Below are 27,824 nucleotides of genomic sequence, written 5' to 3'. Positions count from 1 at the left end.
TCTCCCCTACCCATGGGTTAGGACTCCAGAAGCTCTAATGAAGGGGCTTCTTCAGGGTTGCGGGGGTAAGGCCACCGCGCCTTTGACTCCTGGCTTGACAAACCACAAACCCACCAAATTGAAGCAGCCATTCTGGGAGCCACCACCCCAGGGGGTGGAATCGTCCCGCCCCGCTGCGGCCCGCGTCTGCGCATTCCTACGCCCTCCTTACGCCTCCCCGAAGCTTTGTGGGAAATGTAGTCCGACTTCCTGGGGTGGCGGTGCCGCGAGGGGCGTCATCAGTCCGCAGGCTGCCTTGGCTCCTTCTGGGAGAGGGTGAGTGAAGGGGCCGCGGCGGAAGCGCCCGCTCCGGAGGGTGCGCGGGGCCTTGGAGGGAGGCGTCTAGCGCAGCCAGGCGAGGCCCCTTAGGGGTGGGGCGGGCTGCTGATGGGCCGCGACCTTTCTGACCCAGCGCGGCGCCGGGCTTTTAACTCCAGGTGTGCCTCCTCTCGCCCTGGGAGCCCAGCCGGCGAGAACACCAAGAGCCGAGCGGTCGGGCGCGGTTCTTCGACCACCTGTCCCCCGAGTGGCGAGGGCAGAGAGCTCGGCTCAGGGGCCCAGCGTCGGAGGGCAAGTGAGGGGCCGAAGCCTCTGGAAGTCGCTCGGACCGTGGGTTCCTCCCCGTCGCGAGCTGTCCCCGGGACCCGCCGTGAAAATCTCGGGCGATTCTCGACCAAGGTGCGGGTCTCGGGGCTCCAGCTCCTGCCGTTTGTGTAAACCGCATCTCGGGACCGCCCTCAGTGGTTTCCGATTCCTGGGGCGCTGGCGCGGGCCCCGCTTCACTCCTCTCTCCGTAAGAATGGGGAGGGCCATCCTATGCAGATTTCTACTTGAGGGAATCCTTTTCTTTCTTCTTTCTTTTAAAGCAGTTTTTTCCCTCTTAGCAAAAATAAAAAAGTTCAGTATAGGACAACTAGAAGGTTCAGAGGAGCAAAAAGGGAAAAATCATTTGAAAACTGTCAACATCTGCATGTCTATGTACATAGAAAAGCTTTCTAAACAAATATGTGGATATTAGTATCCTTTTCTCTATTTACTTTAAAAAATGAGTTATGAAATACATGTGCGCGAATCTTAAGCTCCGTGATTTTTTTAATAAATATTTTTATCTGTGTAGTACAACTTAAGATGCGGAATAAAGTTTTTTTAGTTTAATATTTTGAAACCATCTACTTACACTAGTTTTTAAGAACAGCTAAGTCAGCTTATTAATGAATATGAGGAAAAGTAAGTCCGTGCCATGCTTAATCCTCTCTGTAGGGCTTAGTGTTCCTTCTCAGGGTTGTTGTGGGCTTTTTTTGATTGTTTGTTTAGTATTATAAACAATAAAGGCCATCTGGCTACATTTATCTTTGCATTCTTATCTCATTCTGTAAATCTTCTCAAGTGAAATTTCTAAATCATACTGTAAAGTTTTTGATAGCTTCTGTCCTGTTCTCTCTAGAACAGTAGTAGTTTATAAACATTGCAAGGTAAGGGTACCTTACTGACACACAGTTAAGTCTGAGTGTTACTGTTCTCTAACTTCCTGAGAGATGCAAACAGTAAGGTGCACCTATTTGCATTTTGAAAGCCAGTGAATATTTTTAGGCAGTTTGCATTGTGTTTTTAAATCGTGTGTCTGATACACAAATATATTTTCAATTTCTATGCAGAAATGTTGCCTTTTTATATGTTTAGACGTGCAAACCTTCCCTTCATGTTTGGGTCTTTGACATCATTGTTAGGGAGTCTTTTATTCCATATGTCACAAGATATTCATCTGCATTTTCTTCTAGTACTTTAGTTTCACTTTATGTGCAAATTTTTATTCTTTTCCAAATGGTAAGCTCTTGTTCTGAGTTATTGAATCATTCATCCTTTCTGTGGTGACCCAAGGACAAAAGAGCTGATAAAACCAAAGAGGGTCTTAGAATGCAGGAACAGAAAATCCGGACCCTTATCGTCCTTCCTTCCCCCATGTTGTAACTAATAATGGATTTCAGGTCCTCCTAAGCAGTATAGCCTGTCTCCCCTCCTACCCTATAGACAGAGGGTATTTGCCTTACTCTCCATCCCCCCGCCCACCCAGTAAATGACCCGCAAAACCCCATTCCACTCCTTGTACCCTGGGTATGAAAGTGGACTCAGGACCCCTGTTCAAGGTCGGTTCTCCCTTGAGCTGGCCCACTGTTCTAACAGCATCTCCCACTCTAATAAATTTTATTTCCCTCTCTTTCTGTCTCATGTCTGGAAATTCTTTTCCAACCCACACTTGGACCACGACAGTTTTGGTGGCCCATATGGGGACCTTTAGGCCTCTTCCCCCACCTCCTCTCTTCTTTCTCATAGGGACCCTCTGCAAACAGGCAAGTGCTGTGGAAGCAACTGAAGAACTCTGGCCAGGGTTACCCTCTGGTGTGTTCCAAAGGCCCCACTGTTCACTGCACCCCAGTAGCAGCCGCCCAAATGGGTGAGGGTCTCTCCTTTGTCTTCTTTCCAACTGAGGACTAGGCCAACCAATATTGTGTGCATGGGTCAGGCACTTAAAAGCCATTAGGGCACCTGCCACATGAAGACTCCCATGTGAGGATAAGGGGGACACGGAACGGATCCGGCCACAAGGGCATCCGCCAGCAGCAAGACAATTTCCATGTGCCGTGTCAGGCACATAGTGATTGAAGGAAAACAGAGACCATTGTCCCCTGGCCACCACCTCCCCAATAGGATTGTAAGGCATCTTCCTCTTCAGCCTTCTTCCCTGTCACTTTCACTTCTTTCCCTTTCAGTCCAGATTGATTTACAGGAGCCTAGGTGTTGCTTCTGAGCCATCCCAAGAGTGGCTTCCACGTTTCAAGGAATCGCCAGTGAGTCACCCAGTTGCTCCCAGGAATCTCTGTATATCTGGGATCCTCTCTCAGACTCACCCCTTGGCTACATTCTCAGAAACTGGAAAATTTTGACCCTGCAGAAGACCTGGCCCCAGTACAAACTGGGGGACCCAAAAAAAATATGGCCTCTGAATGGCACACTAGCTTTTGCCAAAAGCAGGGAAAGGACTCAGAATTTCTTTATGTTCTGTTGCCTCCCTGTCTCCTGTCCCCCTCTGCCTCTCTCCGTCAGATTTCCTAGATGACCCCTACTCGACCTTTCATATCCACATGACCTCTTGGAAAGGATTCTGAGGTTCCCTTTGGTCCAGGTCTTTCCCTATATTCAAAAGCCTGAAGGATCAAAAACTCTCCTAACATTCTAAAGAATCCCCTTCTAACTACACTTATCTCTCAGGTGGGGAGGGAACCAAGCTTCCCCTACTCCTGAACATCCTAAAGAATTCCCTTCTAACTACTCTCGTTTCTCAGGATGGGGAAGGACCAAGCCTCCCCCTGCAAATTCCCTTAACCCTTCATATTCTTCTGATGGGACAAAGACCTCACTTCCCATCAGAGGGACAATCCAACATTTTTATCAGCTGATCCTCCCCTGATATCAGAGTTAATTTGAGCACTATTTGGTCTATATTTTAGCTATAAAACTATGACTAAGCAACCCTCTCCAGTACTCTTGCCTGGAAAATCCCATGGATGGAGGAGCCTGGTAGGCTGCAGCCCATAGGGTCACGAAGAGTCGGACACGACTCTTCCTTTCACTTTTCATTTTCATGCATTGGAGAAGGAAATGGCAACCCACTACAGTATTCTTGCCTGGAGAATCCCAGGGACAGGGGAGCCTGGTGGGCTGCCGTCTACGTCTATGGGGTCGCACAGAGTCAGACATGACTGAAGTGACTTAGCAGCAGCAGCAGCTTATTAAAGGGCCTGCCTAGGGAAAAGCTTAAAGTTAACTCTTTCCATGTCCTTGAAATACACAGCCCACTTTACCTGAGACCTCAACCTTGGGCAAATTAGAATTTTTTAAAAAGGGGGTGGGGGGGGAGGAAATCAAAGAGACATTTTAAATCTCAAGTGGAAAACTGCGATCTCTGTATTTATGTATGTCTCAGTGTGTGTCGTTTGGGTTTTTTTGATAATGTTGCTGAAGTTGTACATGAGTTCTAATTTAATTGGCCTAAAGAAAAGTAAGCACTTACAAATCAAACAATTCTAAATACAAAGGAAGTTAACTTAAATGAATTTCAGATTCACGTGAACTGGGAAATATGCAATATTAAATATCTAGTATTAATGTTTGTTTGCTAATCTGATATAGACATATCTAAGAGTCATTAACATTAAGCATAATATTTCCTTTGTGCCTAGGTTTATTATAAGTTAAATATTGTTATATTGTTGTATCTGTTACAAGTTTGTCAACAAGAAAAGTACCTGTAGGGAAAAAAAAAAAACTGAAAAATGTAAATGAGATATGAGCTTTTAGATAAACTAGTAAGAATAATTATACTTTAGAAATGTCTGTCTAAAACAGCAGTCTCTCTAGATTTTGGTAACCTGAATTTCTAGGGTTGTGCTAAACTAAGTGATGGAAGTTTATTGAATAGCTAGGTCATTTCCAAATAAACTAAGATTCTGAAACATTCATTACTGAACACTAACTTCCTCTTACAGAGAAACTAGTGATTTTGGACTTTTATTGAATAATGTTTGATGCCATCCTGAGATGTTCTCTAGAATTTTTTTTAGAATTTATCACTGGTATTTATGTTCACCAATCTATAGAATGCTAATATAAAGGTCAGTTCTTGGTTGCTTAAGGAAAGTAGGATGTGTGTTTTCAGTAAAGAAGGTGTGAGGAATGAAATTACATTTTATGAAGGGAAAAGGAAGTAGGTCTGACTTAACTGGTGACTGTTTCAGGATGGGAGAACAAAGTAATGGGTACAGAAAGTGATAAGAAGGTTTTATGGAAAGTGGACCCCAAGGGAAGAGTTTTGTTTTCTTGAGATGTTGAACTGCCTTTGGTAATGGATTTTATGTTTTTTTTCCCCTGAAGTGATCTGTTCTATGTTTACCTTTGAAATCTTTTGTTAACTTTGGCTAAGTGAATAACTGTTGTTTCACTGTGACTTATATGATCCTATCTGACTGAGTGTTATAAACCCTTTTGATATTTATTGAAAACACTTCCTAAATCATTTGGCTTCTAGCTAACTTTGGGATGCTTCAGAGGGCCCCTGAGACATCCCAAAGAGAGATATTAAACTACCTGAGTTCATTTGACATGTTAAATTACATGGGAAGTATTGCTAGAAGAGTGATGAATCATCTCAGGTTATAGTGTATGGTTGATGTTACTAATACAGATATCCTAGAAATTAAGTGAAATTCATGAAAATCTGATATGTCCTGATAAAATATCATTATAATTCAAGTTATCATGTTACAAGTGTTACAAGTCACAGCAATGACCAGGCTCCATTGTCAATTGCAATTTAATCAGATTTTAAACATGCCTTCCATGGTTTCATCCTGATGCCTTTGCAAGAATCCTGCTACTTCAAGATTTATGGAAAAGACTTTTCTAAGATTAAGCGATAAACAAATTTTGTTTGTTATCTGGTAAACTGGTAACAGACTGGCATTTAGTCTACTCTCTATGTTAAGAGAACAAAGCTTTCCTAGAATGAAGTTTCTGATAACAGATTATCAATTTCTTTGCCTTTAAGTGGTTTATATTTGTTTTTAAAATCTTTTGTTACTTTGGTAAATAAACATTATTTAAGATTACGGTGCATGTAGACAAAGCTCATTCTGCTTCTACAAAAAATAAGCCCTCACGGTTAGACTTTTGCTATCCTGATGTCCTTAAAACATGGCAACAGTCTACTCCTAAATCGGGGGATTAAAAATGGGTGAACAGTAGCTGTAAATCAAGGAGTCAGAGCTATGGGAAATCCAAGATGGCTGCTTGGCTTTTCGAGGCTCCCTGACAAGTCTCATTTTTATTTGATGGGTTAAAGCCTTCCCTGCCTACAGGGCTAATGCCCTCACGATGACAAAAAAATTATATTTCACTTAATATTAAGTTCTAGTTTTGTTAATTAAAGTCTGTGTTTACTTCCGAGTTAGTTCCTTGTTGTTATGTTATATTGCTAAAAGGTTTAATTAATTAAGTTATTAAAAAGGACACTCTAAGTTTGTTTCTAAAGCTTATCTCAGTAACCAATCTTTGGATAAAGGTCAGATGCTCCATGATGTACAACCAGGAGATTCACACCTGGATATAATTATTTAACTAAGTCAGATGACCTGTGGTATACTGGACTCTACCTAACGAAAGTTCTTGACTTATAATTCTTACTTATGACCTTACTAATAACCGCTAGCTTTGTTATTTTCTATGTTGCTTGTTTCAGATGATTGTTTCTTATATTACTAAATGTGTGACTGAGCCTGTGATAAAATGCTGATATGCAGTTCCATATAAGATCAATGATTATAATAATGTAACTCTAGATATGGGAAGAAGCAACAAGAGGGAATCATTTCCTGGACCAAGAGGCTAGTAAGACAGGTATGGTCCAGAGACTTTTGCTACTTGCAAGGTCTGGTCCCGTAACAGCACACTTGAGCAGACTGTTGCCGGGGTCCAGCCCCAGCAGGATCCAGGGGTGCCCTCAGGATGACGGCCTAGGCGATAAGGAAAGTAAAAAGAGAGAAAAAGAGGCTTGATCTTCCTTGATTAACACGGAAAGCCAATAAAGCTTCTGTGTTCCAAGGAGTCATCCTGAAAGAAGAACAGAGAGAGAAAAGGAGAGAAAAGGAAAAAAAGAACGACATGGGGAGACCAAGCTTCGGTGAGCGAGGCCCATAACTTTATTTTCAAAAGGAACTTTTATACCTTGACTTGTACATAGAGGGAAATGAAAGATGCAAAGTCATACAGAGTCAGGCCAAACATTACATCTGTTTTGTCTTTATCAAAACCAGGATTTTTTCTGCACACCTTTCCCATAAACAATGTTGTGTACAATATCTTCTGGCCTTGGAGGCCTGTGGACATTTTATGACCCTTTTTTGATATAGGCTGCTCACCCAGAAAACTTATCTTCCCTTGGAGTGTTTTTTCTTTATATTTCTAATCTATGTCAGCCTCAGAAAGTGCTAAACAGAGTTACATTCTCACAGAGCAAAGGTGCAGTAAGTTACAACAAAGGAAGAACCAAGCAGCTCAAAGGTCTGATGTGGTTAATTCCAAGGCTGCTACTTGTTTTTCTTACATTCCAACTATGTTAACCAATGCACTCCCAGGTGCACAATGGATAAGGGATATGGGAACTTGGCAGCAAGCATTGGCTCAACAATGAAACCCTTTACCAGTACTATCTATTTTAATAATTTTTCATCCCTTAAAGGACTCTATGCTCATTAGGACTTTTGTGAACAATCATGTGTGTTAATTGCAAGAGTATGGATAAACCTGTCAGGCAAGCTAGAATGCCAACAGAGGGGTTAAAATAGAAATATTCCTTTCATGCTCAGGAGACTTATTAACCAAAGCCCTAAGTTGATTTTTTCCAGAGAAAGGTGGTCTGGGACAGCCCCCTGTTAATGTCAGAAGAGTTGGTGAAAGGCACAAAATAGTAAGACAGATTCTGGTTTGGGGGTAGGTGCTCGAGCAGATTCAGGGGGTCCCTTGAGGCCTGATCCGCCTTTGCCTGTCAGGTCTCTTCCGCATGACCTTTGTCATGGGTGGGATCTCCCGTGGTGGCTCCCAGCAGACTGTCTGTGGAATCTTTGGTAGACTTGAGAATGAGCCTTCCCAGCACCGCGGGACACAACAGCCATGAAATGCCCCCAAAGCATAGTCAAATATGTGGCCGTGTAGGGACCCTGCTGACTGGAAGTTGGCACCTGCCAGCTGCTTCTACAAAGATTACATCATGACCACTGCAAGCTGCTGGGCTTCAACACCCCCTGAAAGGAGTTCAGGGTGGAGATCATAAATAAGGCACTCTGCTCTGGGAAAAACCCAGAAGACCCGGCCTTCAGATGATCGGATGTTTTCAGGTAAAGATTCTATGAGCCCCAATTCTTGCATCTTCTCATACCCAGAGAAATACGAACGTCGCGAACCAGTGCCTAGTCCGGTCTCTCCTGGCTAGCTCCTCAGCAGCGTTTCTACTTCTGTTAATCTTTGGGCCACGCACCTCTAACTTCCGTGTTAAGTTTGTTTCTTCTAGAATACAAGACATCTCCAAGTAATAGTATGACAAGAATATACCCTGACCAACACCCAGACAATGCTGAAACAAGCCGCCTTATCATTCCGTGGACTCTCCTCTCCCTCTGTAAATGTACCCTGAAAGAGAGCAGGCAAAAGGGAACCGAGAGCCCCATGACGACCCTGTACAGCCTGAAGAAGTCAGAGCGGTCATCGCCTCTTTTCCTTTGAGACTGGTTTCCAAAACTCCTGAGAAGGGAAATAGGTAGATAGTTAGATATGAGCAGGGTATCAACAGGGGCCAAAGAAATGGCCCTAAAAATAAAGAGAGGGGGGAATGTGGTAGCACAGGGACAAAAGAGCAGATAAAACCAAAGAGGGTCTTGGAATGCAGGAACAGAAAAACCAGACCCTTATTGTCCTTCCCTCCCCCATGTTGTAACTATTAATGGATTTCAGGTCCTCCTGAAATATATATAACCTGTCTCCCCTCCTACCCCTTAGAGAGAGAGGGTATTTGCCTTACTCTCCACCCACCCAGTATATGTGCCTCATCCCATCAGCAAATGACCCGCAAGACCCCCATCCCACGCCTTGCAGCCTGGGTATAAAAGTGAACTAAGGACCCCTGTTCAAGGTTGGTTCTCCCTTGAGCTGGGCCACTGTTGTAACAGTGTCTCCCACTCTAATAAACTTTATTTCCCTCTCATTCTGTCTCATGTCTGGAAATTCTTTTCCAACCTGTGCTCACACCACGACATTTTCTTCATTGATGTGAACTGTCACATTTTTTCATATCCTGAATTCTTATGTATAAACTTTTTCCTGAACTGTTTGTGTTGCTAGGATTTTAGTGTATTCCACTGACCCTTTTCCCTGTTAGACTATAACATCCATGAGGGTAGAGAGTTTATTTTGTTTGCCCTAAGAATAGGTGCCTGGTACACAGTAGGTGGTCAACAGTATATCTGGTGAATGAGTGACTCTCCCTACGAAGTAACACTGTTCTGATTTTGTGTATGTGGTCAGTCAGGTCCAATTCTTTGTGATCCCGTGGACTATAGCCTGCTAGGCTTCTCTGTCAATGGGATTTTCCCGGCAAGAATACTGGACTGGCTTGCCATTTCCTCCTCCAGGGAATTGTATAATATTTGGAGGGCAAGTTTGCTATTCCCTTTCAGAAATTTCCTGGCTATTGTTTAATAACACACTTAACTTAAAAAAAAAGTCATCTTTTCTGCAATTAACCTCTCAAGATTATTATTTAGGTATAACTTGGTTGGGAATGTGTTAAGTTCATAAATTAATTTCAAAGAAGTGACAACTTAGGATATTGTGACATCTTATCCAGGAAGATGGTATGTCTCTCTTTGTTCAGCTTTCTTTAAATAAGTTTAATCAGTAAATTAAATGGTATTTTTTTATGGTATTCTTCACATAAATACCATATACTTCTTACTTGGCTTATCTGTAGGTATTGTAGAAAAAAAAAATTCACAACCTAAAAGTTGGGACTTATGTTTTATTCAGCAGAAATTTTTATGACCTCATGCTCAAGCCTGGGAGGCAGCGTCTATCTCAAGAAACCCTGAGAAAACTGCTCTGAGGAGGCTGGGGAGGAGCCAGGGTATATAGGAGTTTTGCCACAAAGGGCAGGTAGTCTGAATGTCAAAAGATGATTGTTAATTAAAGAAAACTGGATATCTCAAGGAATTGAGCACTTTTCTATGTATGGGAAGATGCGATATGCTCCTTGGCTGCCTGGGGCCAGTGTCCTGTGTTTTCACAGCCTGAGTTTCCTCAAGGCTCACTGTGGGGAGGGGCTGAAGTCTGATGACTGCTAGACGCAGGTATCCTTTCTTTCCTGAGTTCCCCTCCAGGCTCCCCAGCTCACTGGTGGCAGATGCAACCCTGATAACTATAATATCCTTTGTTTACTGATGTGGCAGGCAATATTCCATTTCTCAGTAATTTTTTTTTTTTGGCAGGAGTCTTGTTTCTCACATCTTTTCCTTCCCTCAGCTCCATATTCTCTGGATCCTGCCAATCCCCTGGGAAGGACACCACAGGAAGGAAGGAGAAGGCAATGGCTGCTGGGCCTCTACTTTGGGGAGTTCAGGTAAGCTCAGCTTTCTCTCAGACCTCTCTCTTACTCCTTGCTCCTGTAGTGTAGGTAGGCCTCACCACAGAAAACAGAACGATTGAGGTCTCTGAATGTTGGATGTTTTCCACAAAACCCTCCCTTGATGTCTCTCAGTTCTGTTCTCAGCTGCCAGTTCCTTATTCAGCTGGATGCCTTGGCCTGTTAATTTGTTGGTGCAGTTCAGGGGTCAAAAAAGGAACAGAAATCATGTGAGAGATGGTCCTTATAGGTGCTTATAGGGCTATGGACTCTCCAGGAACATAAAAGAGGTCACATTTCTACAGGGAACAGTCATGATGATTGTACATATATACGATAATAAGAAATTAAAAGATGCTTACTCCTTGGAAGGAAAGTTACGACCAACCTAGATAGCATATTCAAAAGCAGAGACATTACTTTGCCAACAAAGGTCCGTCTAGTCAAGGCTATGGTTTTTCCAGTAATCATGTATGGATGTGAGAGTTGGACTGTGAAGAAAGCTGAGCGCCGAAGAATTGATGCTTTTGAACTGTGGTGTTGGAGAAGACTCTTGAGAGTCCCTTGGACTGCAAGGAGATCCAACCAGTCCATTCTGAAGGAGATCAGTCCTGGAAGGAATGATGCTAAAGCTGAAACTCCAGTACTTTGGCCACCTCATGCGAAGAGTTGACTCATTGGAAAAGACTCTGATGCTGGGAGGGATTGGGGGCAGGAGGAGAAGGGGATGACAGAGAATGAGATGGCTGAATGGCATCACTGACTCGGATGTGAGTTTGAGTGAACTCCAGGAGTTGGTGATGGACAGGGAGGCCTGGCATGCTGCAATTCATGGGGTTGCAAAGAGTCGGACATGACTGAGCGACTGAACTAAACTGAACTGAACTGAATGATAATAAGAACAAGTACAGTTAAGTACCCAGGTTGTCAGAGTTCCAGGACCCAGGTTTTCCACAGTTCAGGAGAAAGAGAAGATCAGTGTGGTGACCAGAAGTAGGGTTGAGTAGGGATATGTAGAGAGGATTTGCTGTAGTGAAGTCAGAGTGTCTGAAGTTTAAACTCCAAATATTATTTAACAGCTGCACTGTGTTGGGTGAGTGACGTGACTTCCTTAAGCATTAGTTCCTCATGGTGATGACAGAAATAACAGCATTAACTGAGTGGTTGCCACATACTTGACAGTGATAAGAATTTCATTGGACTTGTTTCATTTAATAATACCTACTTCATAGGTGTGGTGAAAGTTCAAATGAAATAAAGTAAAAAGAGCCCAGCATTGGTTCCTGGAATGTTGAAAATACTAGCTCAGTTGTAGGCATTCTTAACATTATTCCAGACACTAGGTGTTTTAGAGTTTGTCAACTGAAAAAAAATGCACAACATGAGAATTGTGAGTTAAGTTTTATTTGGGGCAAAATGAGGACTGAAGGCAGCATTTCAGAAAGCTCTTAGAAACTGCTCCAAAGAGGTAGGGGGGAAGGTTAATATGTATGTAATTTGGGGAAGGGGAGTACATGCAATCAAGCACTTTTTTTTTTTTTTTTTGCAGAAGGTTACTGCTAGTCACATGGAGCAGATGTCACCATGAAGGATTTTAGTGCTTTTCTAGATATGACAGGATGCAAGAACTGGGCTCATAATATTGTCTCCTGAAAATAAAGACCTGTCTAAAGACCTGTTCTGCCAGTTTTCCCAGAAGACAGATGCTTCATTCCTGATCTCCACCCTGAACTCTTTTCAGGGGGTGTTGAAGGTCAGCAGTTGCAGCAGCTCGTGTGTAGAGGTGGATGGCAAGTACCAATTTGTAGGTGACAAGTTTTACAGGTGGAGTGAAGGTAACAAGGGACTGGAAGTAAGAGGGCATCAGAGACAAATTTGGGGTCAAATACCAGGAAGGAGGAGTTTGTGTGTTGGGTGGGGTAGTAGGCCTGAGAGTAGAGGAGGAGTCAGAGGAATTTAAATAAGGGAGCTGGCATGATGAAAGCTTTTCTGAGAAGAAGCAGAAAAAATCAGAGGAAAAAGGTGAATAAGGAGCCTAGGCTAGTTTTGCTGTGAGAGATTGCTTGAAATGGATGCTACTAGTTTTTGCTAGAACTTGAAGTTGTTGCTTCTCTGGAAAAGGAAGTAAGACATCAGGAGGATTTGACCCAGGAAACTCTTAAGTTCTTAGGTGTTTTTTTGTTTTACTTTTTAAGTTTAGGTATAGTTAACCTTGTCTGCCATCCTAAAGGACTTGTGGTGTTTTGTCTAGTCATAAGGTAATATGTTAGGAGTCTCTTGAATATGTCACTTGGTTATTTATAAAAGGAGCCAGTCTAAAGACTTCATGAAGACAATCACTGTCATGATTTCTCTTTGTACTACTTTCTCTCCTCAGTGTTATCAAGCTCAGTTTTAAAAGGAAACATAATTCACAAAAATAGGTACTATCAGAGAATTTCTGGAAAGGAGGAAGATTTAAAGGGGGAAGCACTCAGAAGATTTTAGTTGAAGAAGGCTTCAGTTTGGTTGTCAATAGCCTTGATTTTATTTTATTTAGTTAAAATGCATGCATGCGGCATGCTAAGTTGCTTCAGTCATATCTGGCTCTTCGCAACGCTATGGACTACTGTAGCCTCCCAGCTCCTCAGTCCATAGGGTTCTCCAAGCAAGAATACTGTATTGAGTTGTCATGCCCTCCTCCAGGGGATCTTCCTGACCCAGGGATTAAACCTGTGTCTCCAGTGACTCCTGCATTGCAGGCAGATTCTTTACTGCTGAGCCATCAGGGAAGCCCATTTAGTTTAATAGTGCTAACTAACTTTATTTTTCACTTATCATTTACATAAAATAACCCAGTTAAAGCATACAATTCACTGAGTTTTGACAAATTTGTGCACCAACATCACCAGTGCCCCAGTCAAGCTATAGAACATTGTCCTCACGCCAGAAAGTATCCTCACCTGTTTCCTATCCACAGCTCCCATCCCAGGTTCCTACACAAAACTCCCATCCCAGGCAATCACTGGTTTGATTTCTAAATACTTAAGTGTTTGTTTCCTAAAGTTAAGGACCCTGTTTCATGTCCTTACACTGATACAATTCTGTTAGCTGATCTGCCGACCTTAGTCCTGTTTTGCCACAAATGTCCTTTATCTGATCCAGGAACGAATCCAGTTCTCACCTGGCATCTAAATGTCCTGTCTCCTTAGTCTCCCTTAATCTGGAACAGTTTCTCAGTCTTTGTCTTTGATGACCTTGACACTTTCAAAGAGTATAGTGATTGATTTAGGATGTATCAGTGCAGTGTTAGAGCTGTGTTCCTTCTTTCATCTTTCCTAATATTTCCATCTGTCCTATATTAACCAGTTATGTGACTGTGAATTGCCCAAGTATAACTTGCATTTGCCTTTAAGTTTTATCCTCTTTTTCTGAATATAAATATTAAGCATATAGTTGTAAAAAAAATTAAGGTGATAAGGTTATAAGATATACTTCTAGGTCTCAAATCCTCAAAAATGACTGTGGATGTACATTCTTCTAGCCTTTTAAGATGCCTTTTTGTGTCCTTTGTCCATTTTTATGTTGTTTATATATAAAAGAAATGGATATTAGTCCTTTGCCATAAATCGCCATTCTTGTTCCCTGTCATTCAGCTTTCTTTTAAACTTTTTTTGTTTTTTAATTTTATTTTATTTTTAAACTTTACAATATTGTATTAGTTTTGCCAAATATCGAAATGAATCCGCCACAGGTATACCTGTGTTCCCCATCCTGAACCCTCCTCCTCCTCCCTCCTCATACCCTCCCTCTGGGTCGTCCCAGTGCACCAGCCCCAAGCATCCAGTATCGTGCATCGAACCTGGACTGGCAACTCGTTTCATACATGATATTATACATGTTTCAATGCCATTCTCCCAATTAAACTTTTTTTGTAATCTTCAGCTACAAATAAAGTTTTACGCAGTTAACATTTCTTTTCCTTTGTTTGGCTTTGGAATTATTGCTATGAAAGGTTTTCTGTAGCCTAAGTTTATAGAAATACTCTTCTACATTTTCTATTGGTTTTTATCATTTTAAATTTAGTTTCTTGAGCTATCTGGAATTTATTGTACACATGTGAGGTTGGAATCTAACTTCATTTAATGTGTGGTGAGGCATTTCATCATCCATCCTTTCATTAAACAGATTTTTAACACCTGCCTACCATGTGCTAAGCAATGTTCTGGATGATGGGAAGGTAGTAGAGAATGAAACGGACAAAGCCCTTTCCTCCTTGATTTTCTCTTCTAGAAAGAGTAGGCAGCAATGAAGAAGAAATATTACTGAGGATGTTGTTACATGCTGTGGTCACCAGACAGTAGGGTAGCCTGGCTGAGTGTGACACGGTGTCTGCTTTAGCCAGGCAGAACTAGGTTGGCACGTTTTGAGGAGATGGCATTCAAACTGTTGTACACCTATTGAAATAATATATTGAGTGCTCTGCTTATTCTTGAAAGATTTGAGATACTACCTAAATTTACACTAAATTAGATATACTAAATTAGATAACACTAAATTTATATATGTATATAAAATGTTTACATATAACATATTTAGATACATATACATACACACTTGAGTTTATTTTTCTGAATTCTGTTCTGTTGCTCTATTTCTACTGTAGTACCACTCTATTTTATTTGTTTTAGAATTTTCTTTGTTAGTTTATAAAGAACATCCCAACCTCCTTTGGCTACTGTACTGTTCATCTACGTTTATCCTTAGGGTCAAATTTTATTAACTATTATCAAGTTCAACAGAAATCATTAAAGAATATGCAGTTTTGATTTGGGTTCACTAACTATATAAATTTGAGGAAGATTACCATCTTTACAATATTTATTCTTCCTATTGAGTAAAAAAAAATTACCTTTCCTTTTATTCAGATCTTTCATTATGGTTTTTGTTAACTTTCATCATGAGGATCTTGCTTATTCCTTGTAAGTGTATTCTGAGGTGTTTCAATTTTTGTTCTATGGTGATTGTAATTTAACCAGAGTTATGACTTGGTTAAAAAAAATTAAGACTGGGTTGCTGAGAATTATATCTGAAAACATGGTGCTACTGTGGTGTCTAAAACTTTATCACTATTATATCTTCTTTATAAAGTATATTTTCATTATTAAAATATTCCTATTTATTCCATTTGATATTTGGCCTTTTTAAAGGATAACAATATCAAAAAACTCAGTGTTTTATATTTGAGGAAACCTGCATGAAGGAGATAAACCCATGAAGCTGCTTATTTCAAATACCATGATTTACCATGAGCTTAATGTAGTGCTGGGGAGAAAAAAACCCATAATAAGTGGAAAGGAGAAAGGGAAAAAACATCTTAAGAGATTAGCAACAAATACATTTTATGACTGGTACAGTTAAATTTCACTGTAGCTTTTTAAAATGGCTTTCTATACTAATCTACCCAGGGTTCCATAGTGTGCTTCATAGTAGGGACAAGCTCTGCGGCCTGTGGCAGGAGTGGAGGGGGTAGTAGGTTCTGCACTTTAGGGAATGAGAAGAATCTAGGAAGGTAGAGAAGACCAACATAACCCATCAGAGTCTAAATTTGGGCTTTTAATTTTGCCTTATTATTAACTTATTGAAAGTAGGTTAATTTTTTTGAAAGAATATCATTTATTATTGCTTTTTAATGCATTTTTTAAAATGAATTTTATTATTATTATTTTTTAAATTTTTGGGCTGCATTGGGTCTTTGTGGCTGCACGTGGCTTTTTCTAGTTGTGGTGATCACAGTCTGCTGTCTAGCTGGAGGGCGTGGGCTTCTCATTATGGTGGCTTCTCATTGCCGTGCACAGGCTCCAGGGCATGCAGACTTCAGTAGTTGCAGTGCCTGGGCTCAGTAGTTACAGCGTGTGGGCTTAGATGCTCCACGGCACGTAGAATCTTTCCGGACCAAGCATTGAACCTGTGTCCCCTGCATTGATAGGTGGATTCTTAACCACTGGACCACCAGGGAAGCCCAGAAAGAGGGTATCATATTTATGGTCTATTACCTTTTTCACAAAGGGGCTTATATTTTACTTCCACATATATTCTACCTTATCTGTTTGATACAGTCTCCTCCCTGTTTTTTATTTGCTTTTGCCTGCTGTATCTTGTCTGTGTGTGTGCGTGCTCAGTTGCTCAGTCATGTCTGACTCTTTGTTACCCTATGGACTGTAGCCCACCAGGCTCCTCTGTCCATAGGATTCTGTAAGCAAGAATACTGGAGTAGGTTGCCGTTTCCTCCTCCAGGGGATCTTCCCGATCCAGAGGTTGAACCTGCATCTCCTGTATCTCCTGCATTACTGGCAGATTCTTTACCACTGAGCCACCTGGGAAGCCTATGTCTTTTCTCTAGCATCCCCACTTTTTAAAACTTTTTGGTTTGTGTTTTATGTGTGTCTCTTACATGTATGTATGTGTTAGTTGTTCAGTTGCGACTGACTCTTTGCAGCCCCATGGACTATAGCCCACCAGGCTCCTCTGTCCATGTAATTATCCAAGGTCTTTTGTATGTGCCATATAATTGTATTTTAAGCCCATTTTACTGCTTTTCTCTTTTAATAGATAAAGCCAACCCATTTAAATTTGTTGTTATACATGTATTGACTCTTTCTTTTGTTATTTAATGATTTATCATTATTATGCTTTCTTGTTTCTTCCCCTTTCTTTAGAACATTTTTCAAACTGATGATTTTTCTCATTTCTTTTTTTCCTTTCATAAAATGGAATTTCTGCCATATATTTATATACTACTAGTAGCTACTTTTGGTGACAGAGGATAAGATGGTTGGATGGTATCACTGATTCAGTGGACTGGGCAAACCCTGGGAGATGGTGAAGGACAGGGAAGCCAGGCGTGTTACGGTCCATGGGTTTGCGAAGAGTCCAACATGACTTGGCAACTGAACAACAAGTAGTTTTTACTTTTCTCGACAATATTTGTCAGTAATTTTTAACATGTTTTTGTTATTTTGATATGTTGATTTAAAAGTACTAGGAGAAAATAAATAATGAGGTAGAAAGAAATATAGTAAACTCTGTGCCTCAGGGTTGACACTTTTTCTAGAGTTCATAGCCAGTAGGATGTAAAATATCCAAATTGCTTGGAAATTGGTTTCATTCCATCTCTGAACTCATCAGTCCTTTTCTCTCTTTTGCCCATTCACATATTACAGTGCTCTCTGTCCTTAAATGCAACCTTTTCCATTGCTTTATTTCCACAACTTATTCCTTACTTCTTTTCAGTCTTTTTTTTTTTTTTCTCATCTTTACAAAAAGTTTGAAGTAATTTCATCTGGCTGCTTCTGATTCCTCATCTTCCATGTATTGTTTTATCCACTGTAAGCTGACTTCTTCCTTCATTCTTCTGAAATTAGCTAATTTTCAAATCAGACATTCTTTTCAACCATCATGCTATTTGACCTACCTGACTTCTGATAGTGTTGACTAGCCCCTCTTCCTTGAAACCCCTTTCCCCCTGAGTTTCAGTCCTGAGTCTCCTTCCATCTCCCTTTCTGTCTTTCTCTCACTCTTACGCTTGCTGAGAGTTTCTGGGATCTTTTCTTGGCCTTCTGACAACATGAGGAGTTGGATGGCCTTGGGTTCAAGCTGTATGACTTGAATGTACTAACCTTTTTGATCCTCAGATTCCTCATCGGTAAAATGATGACTTTAATTCTATCACTTTGGCAGGTTGTCCTTTGGGTTAAATGAGCTGAGGCATATGAATCTCCTCTTGGTACAAAACTGAGTACAAGTTGAGTTATCATTTAGTGTAACTGCCACTCAGTTAGTGTTCCCTCTTGTATTAGTTAGGGTTCTCCAGAGAAAGAGAACCAACAGGATATATGTAGATATACAGAGAGGTTATGAGGAGTTGGCTCACACAGTTATGGAGGATGAAGAGTTCCCATGACCTTCCATCTGTACTGCAGAGGGCCCAGGAAAGCCAGTGCTTCAGTCCCACTCCAAACCAAGGGGTGTGAGATCCAGTGACTGAGGATCTAAGTCCTGGTCTGAGTCTGAAGGCTCAAGAACTAAGAGAGCTATGTTGAAGGGCTGGAGAAGTTGGCTATCTCCGCTCAAGCAGAGAGAGCAAATTCATCTTTCTTCAGCCTTTTTGTTCTGTGTGGGCCCTCAGTGGGTTGGATGATGCCCTTCCACCTTTTTGTTACTCAATCTACCTATTAAAATGGGAGCACTCTCACAGAAATACTCAGAAATAATGCTTTACCAACTCTTGGATCATACCTTAGCCCAGTCAAGTTGACATGTGAAATTAACCATCACACTTATCAAACATAGTGATTTCTTACAGAGTTTTATTTCCTCGTCTAAGAGATGGAAAACAAGGCCCAAATGGGCTTGTAAGTTTGAAATGCCATTTTCAAGTCAAGCTGGGTGTTTTGTTGGTTGTCTCACAGACCAGCCACATTCTAGATTTATCCTATTTATACATGCTTTCCCCCCATTAACTGGAGTTTCTACCCAGTTATTGTAAAGCCTAAAGTTCCATGTGCTGTCTCTACAACTTTGAGCCTTAGGGAGCTCCAGAGACCTAGCTGTGAGTTCCCCTGCTCTCACTGGATATGCTCCCACCTAGTGGGAAGGGCTCCCCACCCAACTGGCTCCTGTCAGTCTGGCCAGGTACACTTGTACTAATCCTCAACCTAATGGTTTTTTATCTTCCTACCAGCTTGAAAATGTTTAAACAAGCCAATCATATCTTCCCATGGTAGCCAAGGGTCACATCGCCCTCCTGTCAGTATAAAGCCTGCCTCCCACAGCCCATGCTGGCTCACTGTTTCTGAGTATGACAACCAAATGGTCTTGCATGGTGTGGCGTGTCCTCCCCCAGGTTGTGAGAATATGTGACTAATAACTGCTGTCAGTCTCTTCTGTGCAGTGCTGTGTGTCATATATTTGGTCATCTTATGCTATTTAGGGTGGGGAATCCATCCTTTCATCAGTGGGGTAAATAGGATACAATCAGAATACCATCTACTCTTCTCCACTGCTAATCTAGAGCAGCCTTCAATGTCTTTCCCTATTACTCCTTATGTCTGTCCCTGATTGTTTCATAATAATGTCTGTTACAGATATTCAGTTTCTTTTGGAAGGTAACATTTTCTCTCACAGATCTCTTTATCCTATCCTGTCTAATGCTGCTTGTTTTTTGTTATTTTTGTTTTACTTCCCTCAGAGGTGTTATTGGCATAATTTTTTTTTAAGCAGGAATTTATAGTTTCAGGATTCAAGGATGTGTCTGCGGACTTCACCTGGGAGGAGCAGATCCATCTAGATTCTCCTCAGAGGAACCTGTATGGGGAAGTGATGCTGAGAAACTATAGGAACCTGGTTTCACTGGGTAAGGACTTCTTGTAACTCAAAACCTACCTATTACCATCTTTCCTACCACTGACAGCTTGTATAGCCTCTGGAATTTTTGAATTTGTACTTGAAATCCTGATACTACAGGACATTATTTTAGGGTAGTTCCTTGGTGTCCTCTCAAGGTGAAAGGTCTTTTCTGTAGAGAATGGAAAAATGGGAAATCTCAGAAGCCACATACTTCCAGAAGCCCTGAAAAGGAAGGGATAAGACATGCTGGGAGTGATTTTTATGCTCAGTTCAGAACTCAAATGTAGTGTTTTTCTTCCTAAGCAGGACATCAGCTTTCCAAACCTAATGTGATTTCTCAGCTGGGTTGAGAACTGAACCTGATGACAAAAGAACATCCTGGGTGCATCTCCCCAGGTAAGGATCAGGCTGCAAATACCTGTTTTATGAGTGTCACCTTGGGGAGAAACCACTTCAGAGGTCCCTGAGTCTCTTGAGACCTGTACCATTTGCTGTGTGTTTGTATTTGTCTAACAGTGTGAATATATACCCTATGTCCTCTGTGTTGTTACTGGGTAGCACTTGTTGGTACTTCACACTTGACTGGATAGGCCTTCTTTGAGGTTACTTGGTGGTGTGTGTGTTTTACAGGTGGACCCTGCTTGGCTTTCCACTTTTTCTCTTCTTCTGTGTAACTGGGTCAGATTAGAAGGATAAAGTCCAGTTCATGCATATCTTTTGCTTTCACAGTAGAGCTTCCTGCCCATAGGCCTTTGATCTCTTGGTTCACTGTTATTTCTGCTCTGGTAATTTTGATCAACCTGACAAGTGGATTCTCAGACTGTAGTTTCCTGTCCTCTGCCTCTCATTGCTTCCAGGCCACTTTATCTGGGATAAGAAATGGGATCAGTGAAAACAAAGTCTTGAGTGGTTACAAGGCCTTTCCTCCTGCCCCATTTCAAGCAGTTCAACAGATTCTCCCCTACCTGCCTCTACCACTAGTTCTTATTTTCAAGGAATGGGTATTTAGAAAAGGGTAGGGCCCTTTAGGATTCTCTTCCCTAAACAGAGTGAGAAAATCACAGGCTCCTTGGGCAGAAGGGAGGAGCTCTTTGAGATTGTGCCATCCTCCCTTGAGAGTTTAAGTTTCAAGTGTGTTCTGATACTTTATCTTCCAGACAAATATGTACCCTAAGGGTAGTTTATATACATTAATTTACTTAGTCCTTATGAGATTATTTGCATCCTCATTTTATATCTGTGAAACTCAGATTCAGAGAAACAAGTAAGTACTTAAGATGCTAAGTGTTAACAGCTAGTGTTTAAACCCAAGTTTGTCTGCCTCCAGTGTAAACAATCTTTTCACTATGTCACACTACTATGTTTTATGAGGATTTAATATCAGAATTATAGGCAGCCTGCAGAAGAGAAGAAACTGCTGGTAAATCTGCTATGGCTTCCTAATCCCAACTTCTCTGTATATCTTCTCTTAGTTCCATCTTCCTTTTTTAGCCTTGTCCAACAGTTGGTGATTTCAGTATCTGTCCCTCCTGCATATAGGCTCACTCTTTCCTCTGCTTACCTGCTTCTAGTTCCTCTGTTATTTACCGGTGGCTCACTGTTCTTTCCCTACCTTCCAATTCTCTTCCTAATTATAGGGACATCCTTGGAAGCTCTCAAATGTGCCATATAGTTATTCTCAGTTGCATTCTCTTATTCCCATCTTATACAGGTTTCAATCTAGTATAGAAACAATTTTGAATTTTTATTTTTTTCAGACTGGAAGACCAAGACTTGAAACAAAAGAGTCAACAACGAAGCCCAAGTTCTTGAAGATTTATCTTATGGGGTAATAATGGAAAGGGAAGGTCTCTGGCATTCTTCTTTAGGGGAAACCTGGGAACCTGATAATTGGTTAGAGGGGCAACAGGAAAACCAGGATAGACATTTGGGCCAAGTGCACATTACCCATAAGGAAACCCTCACTGAGCGAAGGACATGTGGAGGTAATGAACTTGAAAGATGCTCCAGTCAGGGTTCAATCATTGATATACAACAAACTATTCCTGTGGGGAAAAGTCCTCACAACTGGAATTCACATGGAAAAGACACTAAACAAAATGCCGAATTAATTAAAACTCAAAGAATATTTGCCGGAGAGAAAGTCTATGAATGTAATGAGTGTGGGAAAACCTTCAGCCAGAGTTCGTCTCTTCTTAAGCACCAGAGAATTCATACGGGGGAGAAACCCTATAAGTGTAATGTATGTGAGAAGCACTTCATTGAACGTTCCTCACTTACTGTACATCAAAGAATTCATACTGGAGAGAAACCCTACAAATGTAATGAATGTGGGAAAACCTTCAGTCAGAGCATGAACCTTACTGTTCATCAAAGAACTCATACTGGAGAGAAACCATATCAATGTAAAGAGTGTGGAAAAGCTTTCCGCAAGAATTCATCCCTTATTCAACATGAAAGGATTCATACTGGAGAGAAACCCTACAAATGTAATGAATGTGGTAAAGCTTTTACCCAAAGTATGAATCTCACAGTGCATCAAAGAACTCACACAGGAGAAAAACCCTATGAATGTAATGAATGTGGAAAAGCCTTCAGTCAAAGTATGCATCTTACTGTACATCAGAGAAGTCATACTGGAGAAAAACCCTATGAGTGTAGTGAATGTGGAAAAGCCTTTAGTAAGAGCTCAGCTCTTACCCTGCATCAGCGAAATCATACTGGAGAAAAACCCTACAAATGTAACAAATGTGGGAAATCCTTTAGCCAAAGTACATACCTTATAGAGCATCAGAGACTTCATTCTGGAGTAAAACCTTTTGAATGTAATCAGTGTGGGAAAGCTTTCAGTAAGAATTCATCTCTTACTCAACATCGGAGAATTCATACTGGAGAGAAACCTTATGAGTGTATGGTATGTGGAAAACATTTCACTGGGCGATCATCCCTTACTGTACATCAGGTTATTCATACTGGAGAGAAACCTTATGAATGCAGTGAATGTGGAAAGGCCTTCAGCCAGAGTGCATACCTTATTGAGCATCAAAGAATTCATACTGGTGAGAAGCCCTATGAATGCGATCAGTGTGGAAAAGCCTTCATTAAGAATTCATCCCTTATAGTGCACCAGAGAACTCATACAGGAGAGAAACCCTATCAGTGTAATGAATGTGGAAAAGCCTTCAGTCGGAGTACAAATCTTACACGGCATCAGAGAACTCATACGTGAGGAAAACATGGGACCCTTCATCATGATTAACTCTTCAGTGGTAATCAGATAAATCATGTAATATAGAAACCTAATAAATGTAATGATCCCAGTAATTTTTTAGTTGTATAATATACCATGTCAGAAAATACAGACCACTGCAGAGAAACCACATAAAAGTGGAGAGAAATCTTGATTCAGAAAGTAAAACTTACTTTATACCAGAACGTTTAAATAACTAATGTTCTAAGCAGTGAGGATTCATGCTGAAGATAAGTTCTATTGTATTATACTGCAGATTCTCCTTTGGACATCAGAGACTTCACACTGGAGAGAAAATGTGAGAGTGCTTAACTGGACAGCCCAAAGACCTGGTATGTAGTCCTGATCTGCTACTAACTTGGACAAGTCACTTACTTTCACCAGGTCCCAGTGTCCTTATTTGGTAAATGAGGGATTTTTAGATTTAGAAGGCTCCAAGATCGCTACAATCTACAATCCCATAAATATAATGAATGCTTGAAAATCCTTGATTTTTCACCATCTTATATATGTTATCTAGATGCTCCTATTCCACAATCTGGTTTCCCTGAATCTGTTCAGTCAAAATTTTGTACCTCCACCAACTTCTATGATTGTTTCATGTCCTCCTCTACACCCTTTTACTTTCTCCTCTGAAATATTGGCTGGTTGCTACCAGATGACAGAATAATTGTACAGATCTTAACACAATAGCATGCTGTTTTAATTCTCCAATAACAGTCATTAAACTATTGTTAATAAGCTAATTATTTAGAAAACAATATAACAAATATAGTCTTAGAGTACATAGGATTCAAACACATCTTTGGATTGTACTCTTAACTATCAAAGTGATAAGGAGAGGAAGCTAAACACTAACAGACATGAAAATCTGATGTTATTAACAAAATCTTTACAACTCATAAAATATTCAAAACAGTCATAGGGAGAGATTTTATAGATCTATAGTTATGAGAGTAGTTAAAGCAATTTCATTTATAGGTGATAAAAATGATTAGGAAATCAAACTGAAAAAGATAGTCTTTGTTTTCCTAGGGCTAAACTAAGAAACTAGCAGTGGGATGGGAGAGAAAAGGAAGAATTCAAGCAATGATAAGGCAGAATCTAGGTATAGTGGTAATTAAGTGTGAGCACTCAGATTTATTTAGGTGGATGGCTGCCATAATTAACACAAAAAGTTGACTGTGGGGCAATGATGAGTTTAGTCTGGGGGCATTTTATGAGTGAGTAGTATCCAAATGAAGATTACTGATAGGCAGTTGAATAAGTAGAAGGGTGGTGATAAAAGGGGATTCTGGGAGTACTGTCTTTAAATGCAGTAAGTGGAAGGCTAAACTAAGAAGCTTTGCTGGTAGCTCAGCTGTTAAAGAATCCGCCTGCAATGAGGGAGACCTGAGTTTGATCCCTGGGTTGGAAAGATCCCCTGGAGGAGGGCACGGCAACCCACTTCAGTATTCTTGCCTGGAGAATCCCCATGGACTGAGGAACCTGGTGGGCTACAGTCCATGCGGTCATAAAGAGTCAGACATGAATTAGCACACACAAGTGGGAGATGTCAAATTAGAAGCTGAGGAGAAAAAAACAGGCAAAAAAAAGAAAAACAGAAAAATCAGGAGAAGGTGGTGGCATAGAAGTAAAAGAATTTTAGCATAGAGATAGATTTTCAAATGCTACAGTAAGGTAAAAATAGAAAATGGCCTTTGGTTTTTTATAATCTCTAATTTTTAGCAGGTTGAAGAGTGAGTTAAAGGTTGAAAAGGACTTAATAGCTTGATTGACAAAGGAGAGATTTAGGAAGGTAACTAGAGGGAGACTGTGGTTGAGAGAGGGAAAGCTTTTGGCTACAAATAACAGAAAGCCCAAAAAACAATGGCTTGCAAGCAAACAGGGATTTGTTTTTCTCCCATAACTAATCTGGAGGTGCTTGGCACTGTTTCAAAGGCAAAATAATTCAGTGCCTTGAGTGTCATGACTTTTTCATCAAGTCACAGGATGGCTCCCATAGTTCAGGTAAAATATCTGCATTCAAAGCAGGAAGAAGGGGTGGGTAGCACCAGCAACATCTGTGCCTTTTATCAGAAAAGGTTTTCCTAGAAGCCCTCAGCAGACTTCTGATTACATCTTATTGACCATAGGTGCTGTGTTGCATGGAGGCTAGGAGCAAAGGAGTCAGAAAAAAATATTTAGCTCTTCCAGCCTCTATAGTGGAGTTTAGGTAAGCAAAGGGGGGGGGATTGAGAAAGGTGTTGATTTAGCCAACAAATAATCTGCCAGGAGCATTTGTATGATTTAAGGCAGAAGAATTGAGCATGTTTATCACTGCATGGGAGAGCCTGAAAGTGCAGAGAGGAGGGAATGTGCAGTTCAAAGTGGGGAAATCAGATCTAGGACAGAGGCAGAGGCCACAGGGATCTTTTTCAACAGGAGGAAGGGAACTTTCCACTGGGAGAGGGGCGAACAAGAAACAATGGGTACAGAAGATATTTCTGGATAGCAATGGAGGTTTCCCATGGACTCTTGAGTGTTTGGAACTACATCATTTTGATCTCGATGGGCTACAGGACCTCTACAGAGTTTAAAAAAAAAAAAAAAAGGCAAGGACTAAGGGGGAATGAAACACTGAATTAATTATAACCTCAGAAACTTAGATTTTAAATAATGTCTCTCCCTTACACCAGCTTCTTCCTTTCCCTTCATATATTTGTTTTTCTTGTTCCCCACCTGATCTCAAAAGATAGAAATGAAGGGAAGAAGGAAGCAGAGAGGCAGAAAATAGATGAAAAATGAAAATGTAGCAAAATTAAAGGCTCAAAGGGAGGCAGAGGACGAGGAGGAGAGGAAGAATAAAATGTACTAAAGCCTATAAGATGGATGTGATAACCCCAAATTGGTAAAATGTTAACCTTTAGAGGGAGCAGCAGGAGAAATGGGTCAGATAAATGAAGGTTTCACTTTTTCAGGAGTTTTGGAAGCTTTGGGTCCTCATATGTCAGTGCTCAGCCATCCTGGGCAACAAGGAAAGCGGAAACTCCTGCACCTTTCTTCCCAGCAGGGGCAGGATTCCTGGTCCCTAGACATGAGACCCTGGGCAAGGCACTTAATGTATCGCTGTCTCAATTTTCTTATTTGTTAACAGTGCAGACCTTATAGCTTTGGATTACATTCAGTACTAATGTAAAATGCTTAGTGCCCAACACATATTAGTGCTAAATAAATATTATCATTTTCATATATATGAACAATATCCAAACTTGTTAGCATGGCATCCAGAGCCTTTAATTATCTCAATTATCTTGGGCTCTCAAAGCAAATACCTTGTAGGAAGGTTATATAATTGTAGGAGGCTCTCTCCTCCTCCTATTACCCCACTGCTGTAACAGCCTTCTAACTGCTTTCCCTGTATTAGCTCTAGCCCCACCACAGCCTTTTCTCCCCAAAGCAGACCATTGATTCTGTCAAAATGTATTCAGCCACACCACTCTTTTGCTTAAACCCCTTTGATGGTTTCCTATAACGTATAGAATAAACCCAAACTTTTTACCATGGCCTTCAAGCCCTCTAGTCCCTTCTAATCTCCTCTCCCGCTCTCCGTTGTTGACTGCCCTCTCCTGTCATAGTGGCCTTCTTAAACCACAGACTCACCAACAACGCCTCTATCTCTGGTCAGCATTTCTGTTCTCTTCCCAATATTCACATGTTTTCCTTCCTTACTGCATTCAGATCTCTGCTCAAATGTTACCTCCTCAAAGAGAACTCAAAGTACTACTTAAAATAATCCCCACTTCCCCACCCAGTCACACTCTAAACCTAACAGCCTAAGTGTGTCATCCGTTCAGTTCAGTCACTCAGTAGTGACCGACTCTTTGCGACCCCAGGGACTGCAGCACGCCAGCCTTCCCTGTCCATCACCAACTCCCGGAGCTTGCTCAAACTCACGTCCATGGAGTCGGTGATGCCATCCAACCATCTCATCCTCCGTTGTCCCCTTCTCCTGCCTTCAGTCTTTCCCAGCATCATTCCAATGAGTTAGTTCTCTGCATCAGGTGGCCAAAGTATTGTAGCTTCCGCATCAGTCCTTCAGTGTGTCATCACTACCTAATAAAATATTTTCTGTTTATTGAGTACTACCTCTAGTAGAATTCAACCTGCAACAGTGCTGTTGTTCAGTCGCTCAGTCGTGTCTTTGCTACCCCATGTACGGCAGCATGCCACGGTTTCACAGTTTCTCCCGTCCTTAGAACAGTGCCTGACACAAGCGGACACTCCAAAGGTGTCTACAGAATGAAATAGTAAAAACGAAAACAGAATGCCATAAGTAAACACTGCTTTCTAAGATGTGGCCAACAGTTCCCTAATTGACACATCTCAGGTCTCATTATTGACTTTTTTTTGGCGGGGTGGGGTTGGGGGGAGATAAAACCCTTTCATGTTTACTTTCCGAGCTCCCAGAAAATACATATTCAAAGGCAACTAAATATCTCCAGTTGGAGTTTTCTATACTTTATCTCATCCTTGCCCGCCTCCGCAAGATACTGTCCACAAAAATAAATACCATCTCTCTAAACAGCACCCAATTGTACAATACAAACTCCTTGGCATCAGGGCTCCTTGCTAAGACGTGGAGAACCAAATTTATTCTACCTCGTGGACGTTTCTCGCACCATGCCCTCTGTCCTGTGGCCACCATTCTGTTCCCAGCCAGCATCCGCTGAGTCCTGAACTACCACAGCAGCCTCCTCAGTCATCTGCTCGCACCTCTGTCGACCTGGTTCCCGCGTCCCACTCATCGCCCGAACCACGCTCCGGCCCAAACACCAGGACCCACTGTTAGCATCTTTAGCGTTCCCGTGGCCGAAGCACGGCCCCACTGCCTTCGCTAGTAATCGCGCGGTTCTTCACTCGGGAACGCTCTTTTTCGACTTGTCT

At 41.3% G+C, this 27,824-nt stretch overlaps 2 protein-coding genes across 21 annotated transcripts in view; both read left to right on the top strand.

Annotated features, from left to right (window-relative positions):
* Positions 1-238: 238 nt before the first annotated feature.
* Positions 239-27,015, top strand: ZFP2 (ZFP2 zinc finger protein). 4 transcript variants are annotated; one of them, XR_009495114.1, is made up of 6 exons: positions 239-315; positions 10,162-10,258; positions 19,533-19,655; positions 19,955-20,044; positions 21,406-23,230; positions 26,774-27,015. XR_009495114.1 is itself a non-coding variant. In XM_024994674.2 (6 exons), exon 6 carries the CDS (start codon positions 21,483-21,485, stop codon positions 22,875-22,877), a length of 1,395 nt encoding a protein of 464 aa, XP_024850442.1. In that variant the 5' UTR covers positions 239-315; positions 10,162-10,258; positions 11,811-12,014; positions 19,533-19,655; positions 19,955-20,044; positions 21,406-21,482; the 3' UTR covers positions 22,878-22,972. The 4 variants fall into 4 exon arrangements, 3 of the variants coding, with proteins under 3 accessions (XP_024850442.1, XP_015327296.1, NP_001091615.1); XM_024994674.2 differs by lacking the exon at positions 26,774-27,015 and adding an exon at positions 11,811-12,014 and having other exon boundaries at positions 21,406-22,972; XM_015471810.3 differs by lacking the exon at positions 26,774-27,015 and having other exon boundaries at positions 19,952-20,044; positions 21,406-22,972.
* ZNF454 (zinc finger protein 454) overlaps positions 239-27,824 on the top strand; it is a 49,510-nt gene continuing 21,924 nt past the window's right edge. For 8 of the 17 annotated variants that reach the window (XM_059888879.1, XM_059888887.1, XM_059888873.1 and 5 more), the window contains exons 1-5: positions 239-315; positions 10,162-10,258; positions 19,533-19,655; positions 19,955-20,044; positions 21,406-23,230. The gene's annotated coding sequence lies outside the window, so the exon portion shown is untranslated. Of the gene's footprint in view, positions 718-10,161; positions 10,259-11,810; positions 12,015-19,522; positions 19,656-19,951; positions 20,045-21,405; positions 23,231-27,824 lie in introns of all 17 variants that reach the window. The other 9 variants (XM_059888875.1, XM_059888876.1, XM_059888880.1 and 6 more) reach the window with 9 other exon arrangements.

This window comes from Bos taurus, chromosome 7 (genome assembly GCF_002263795.3).
Source record: "Bos taurus isolate L1 Dominette 01449 registration number 42190680 breed Hereford chromosome 7, ARS-UCD2.0, whole genome shotgun sequence".
In the NCBI taxonomy this organism is placed as follows: domain Eukaryota; kingdom Metazoa; phylum Chordata; class Mammalia; order Artiodactyla; family Bovidae; genus Bos; species Bos taurus.
The sequence above is the reverse complement of the archived record's forward strand: the minus strand, read 5'-3'. Positions and strand labels throughout refer to the sequence as shown.

Bases quoted from the DNA above. Each gene is read 5' to 3' on its own strand.
- ZFP2 (NM_001098146.1), top strand. From the start codon at position 21,483: ATGGAAAGGGAAGGTCTCTGGCATTCTTCTTTAGGGGAAACCTGGGAA.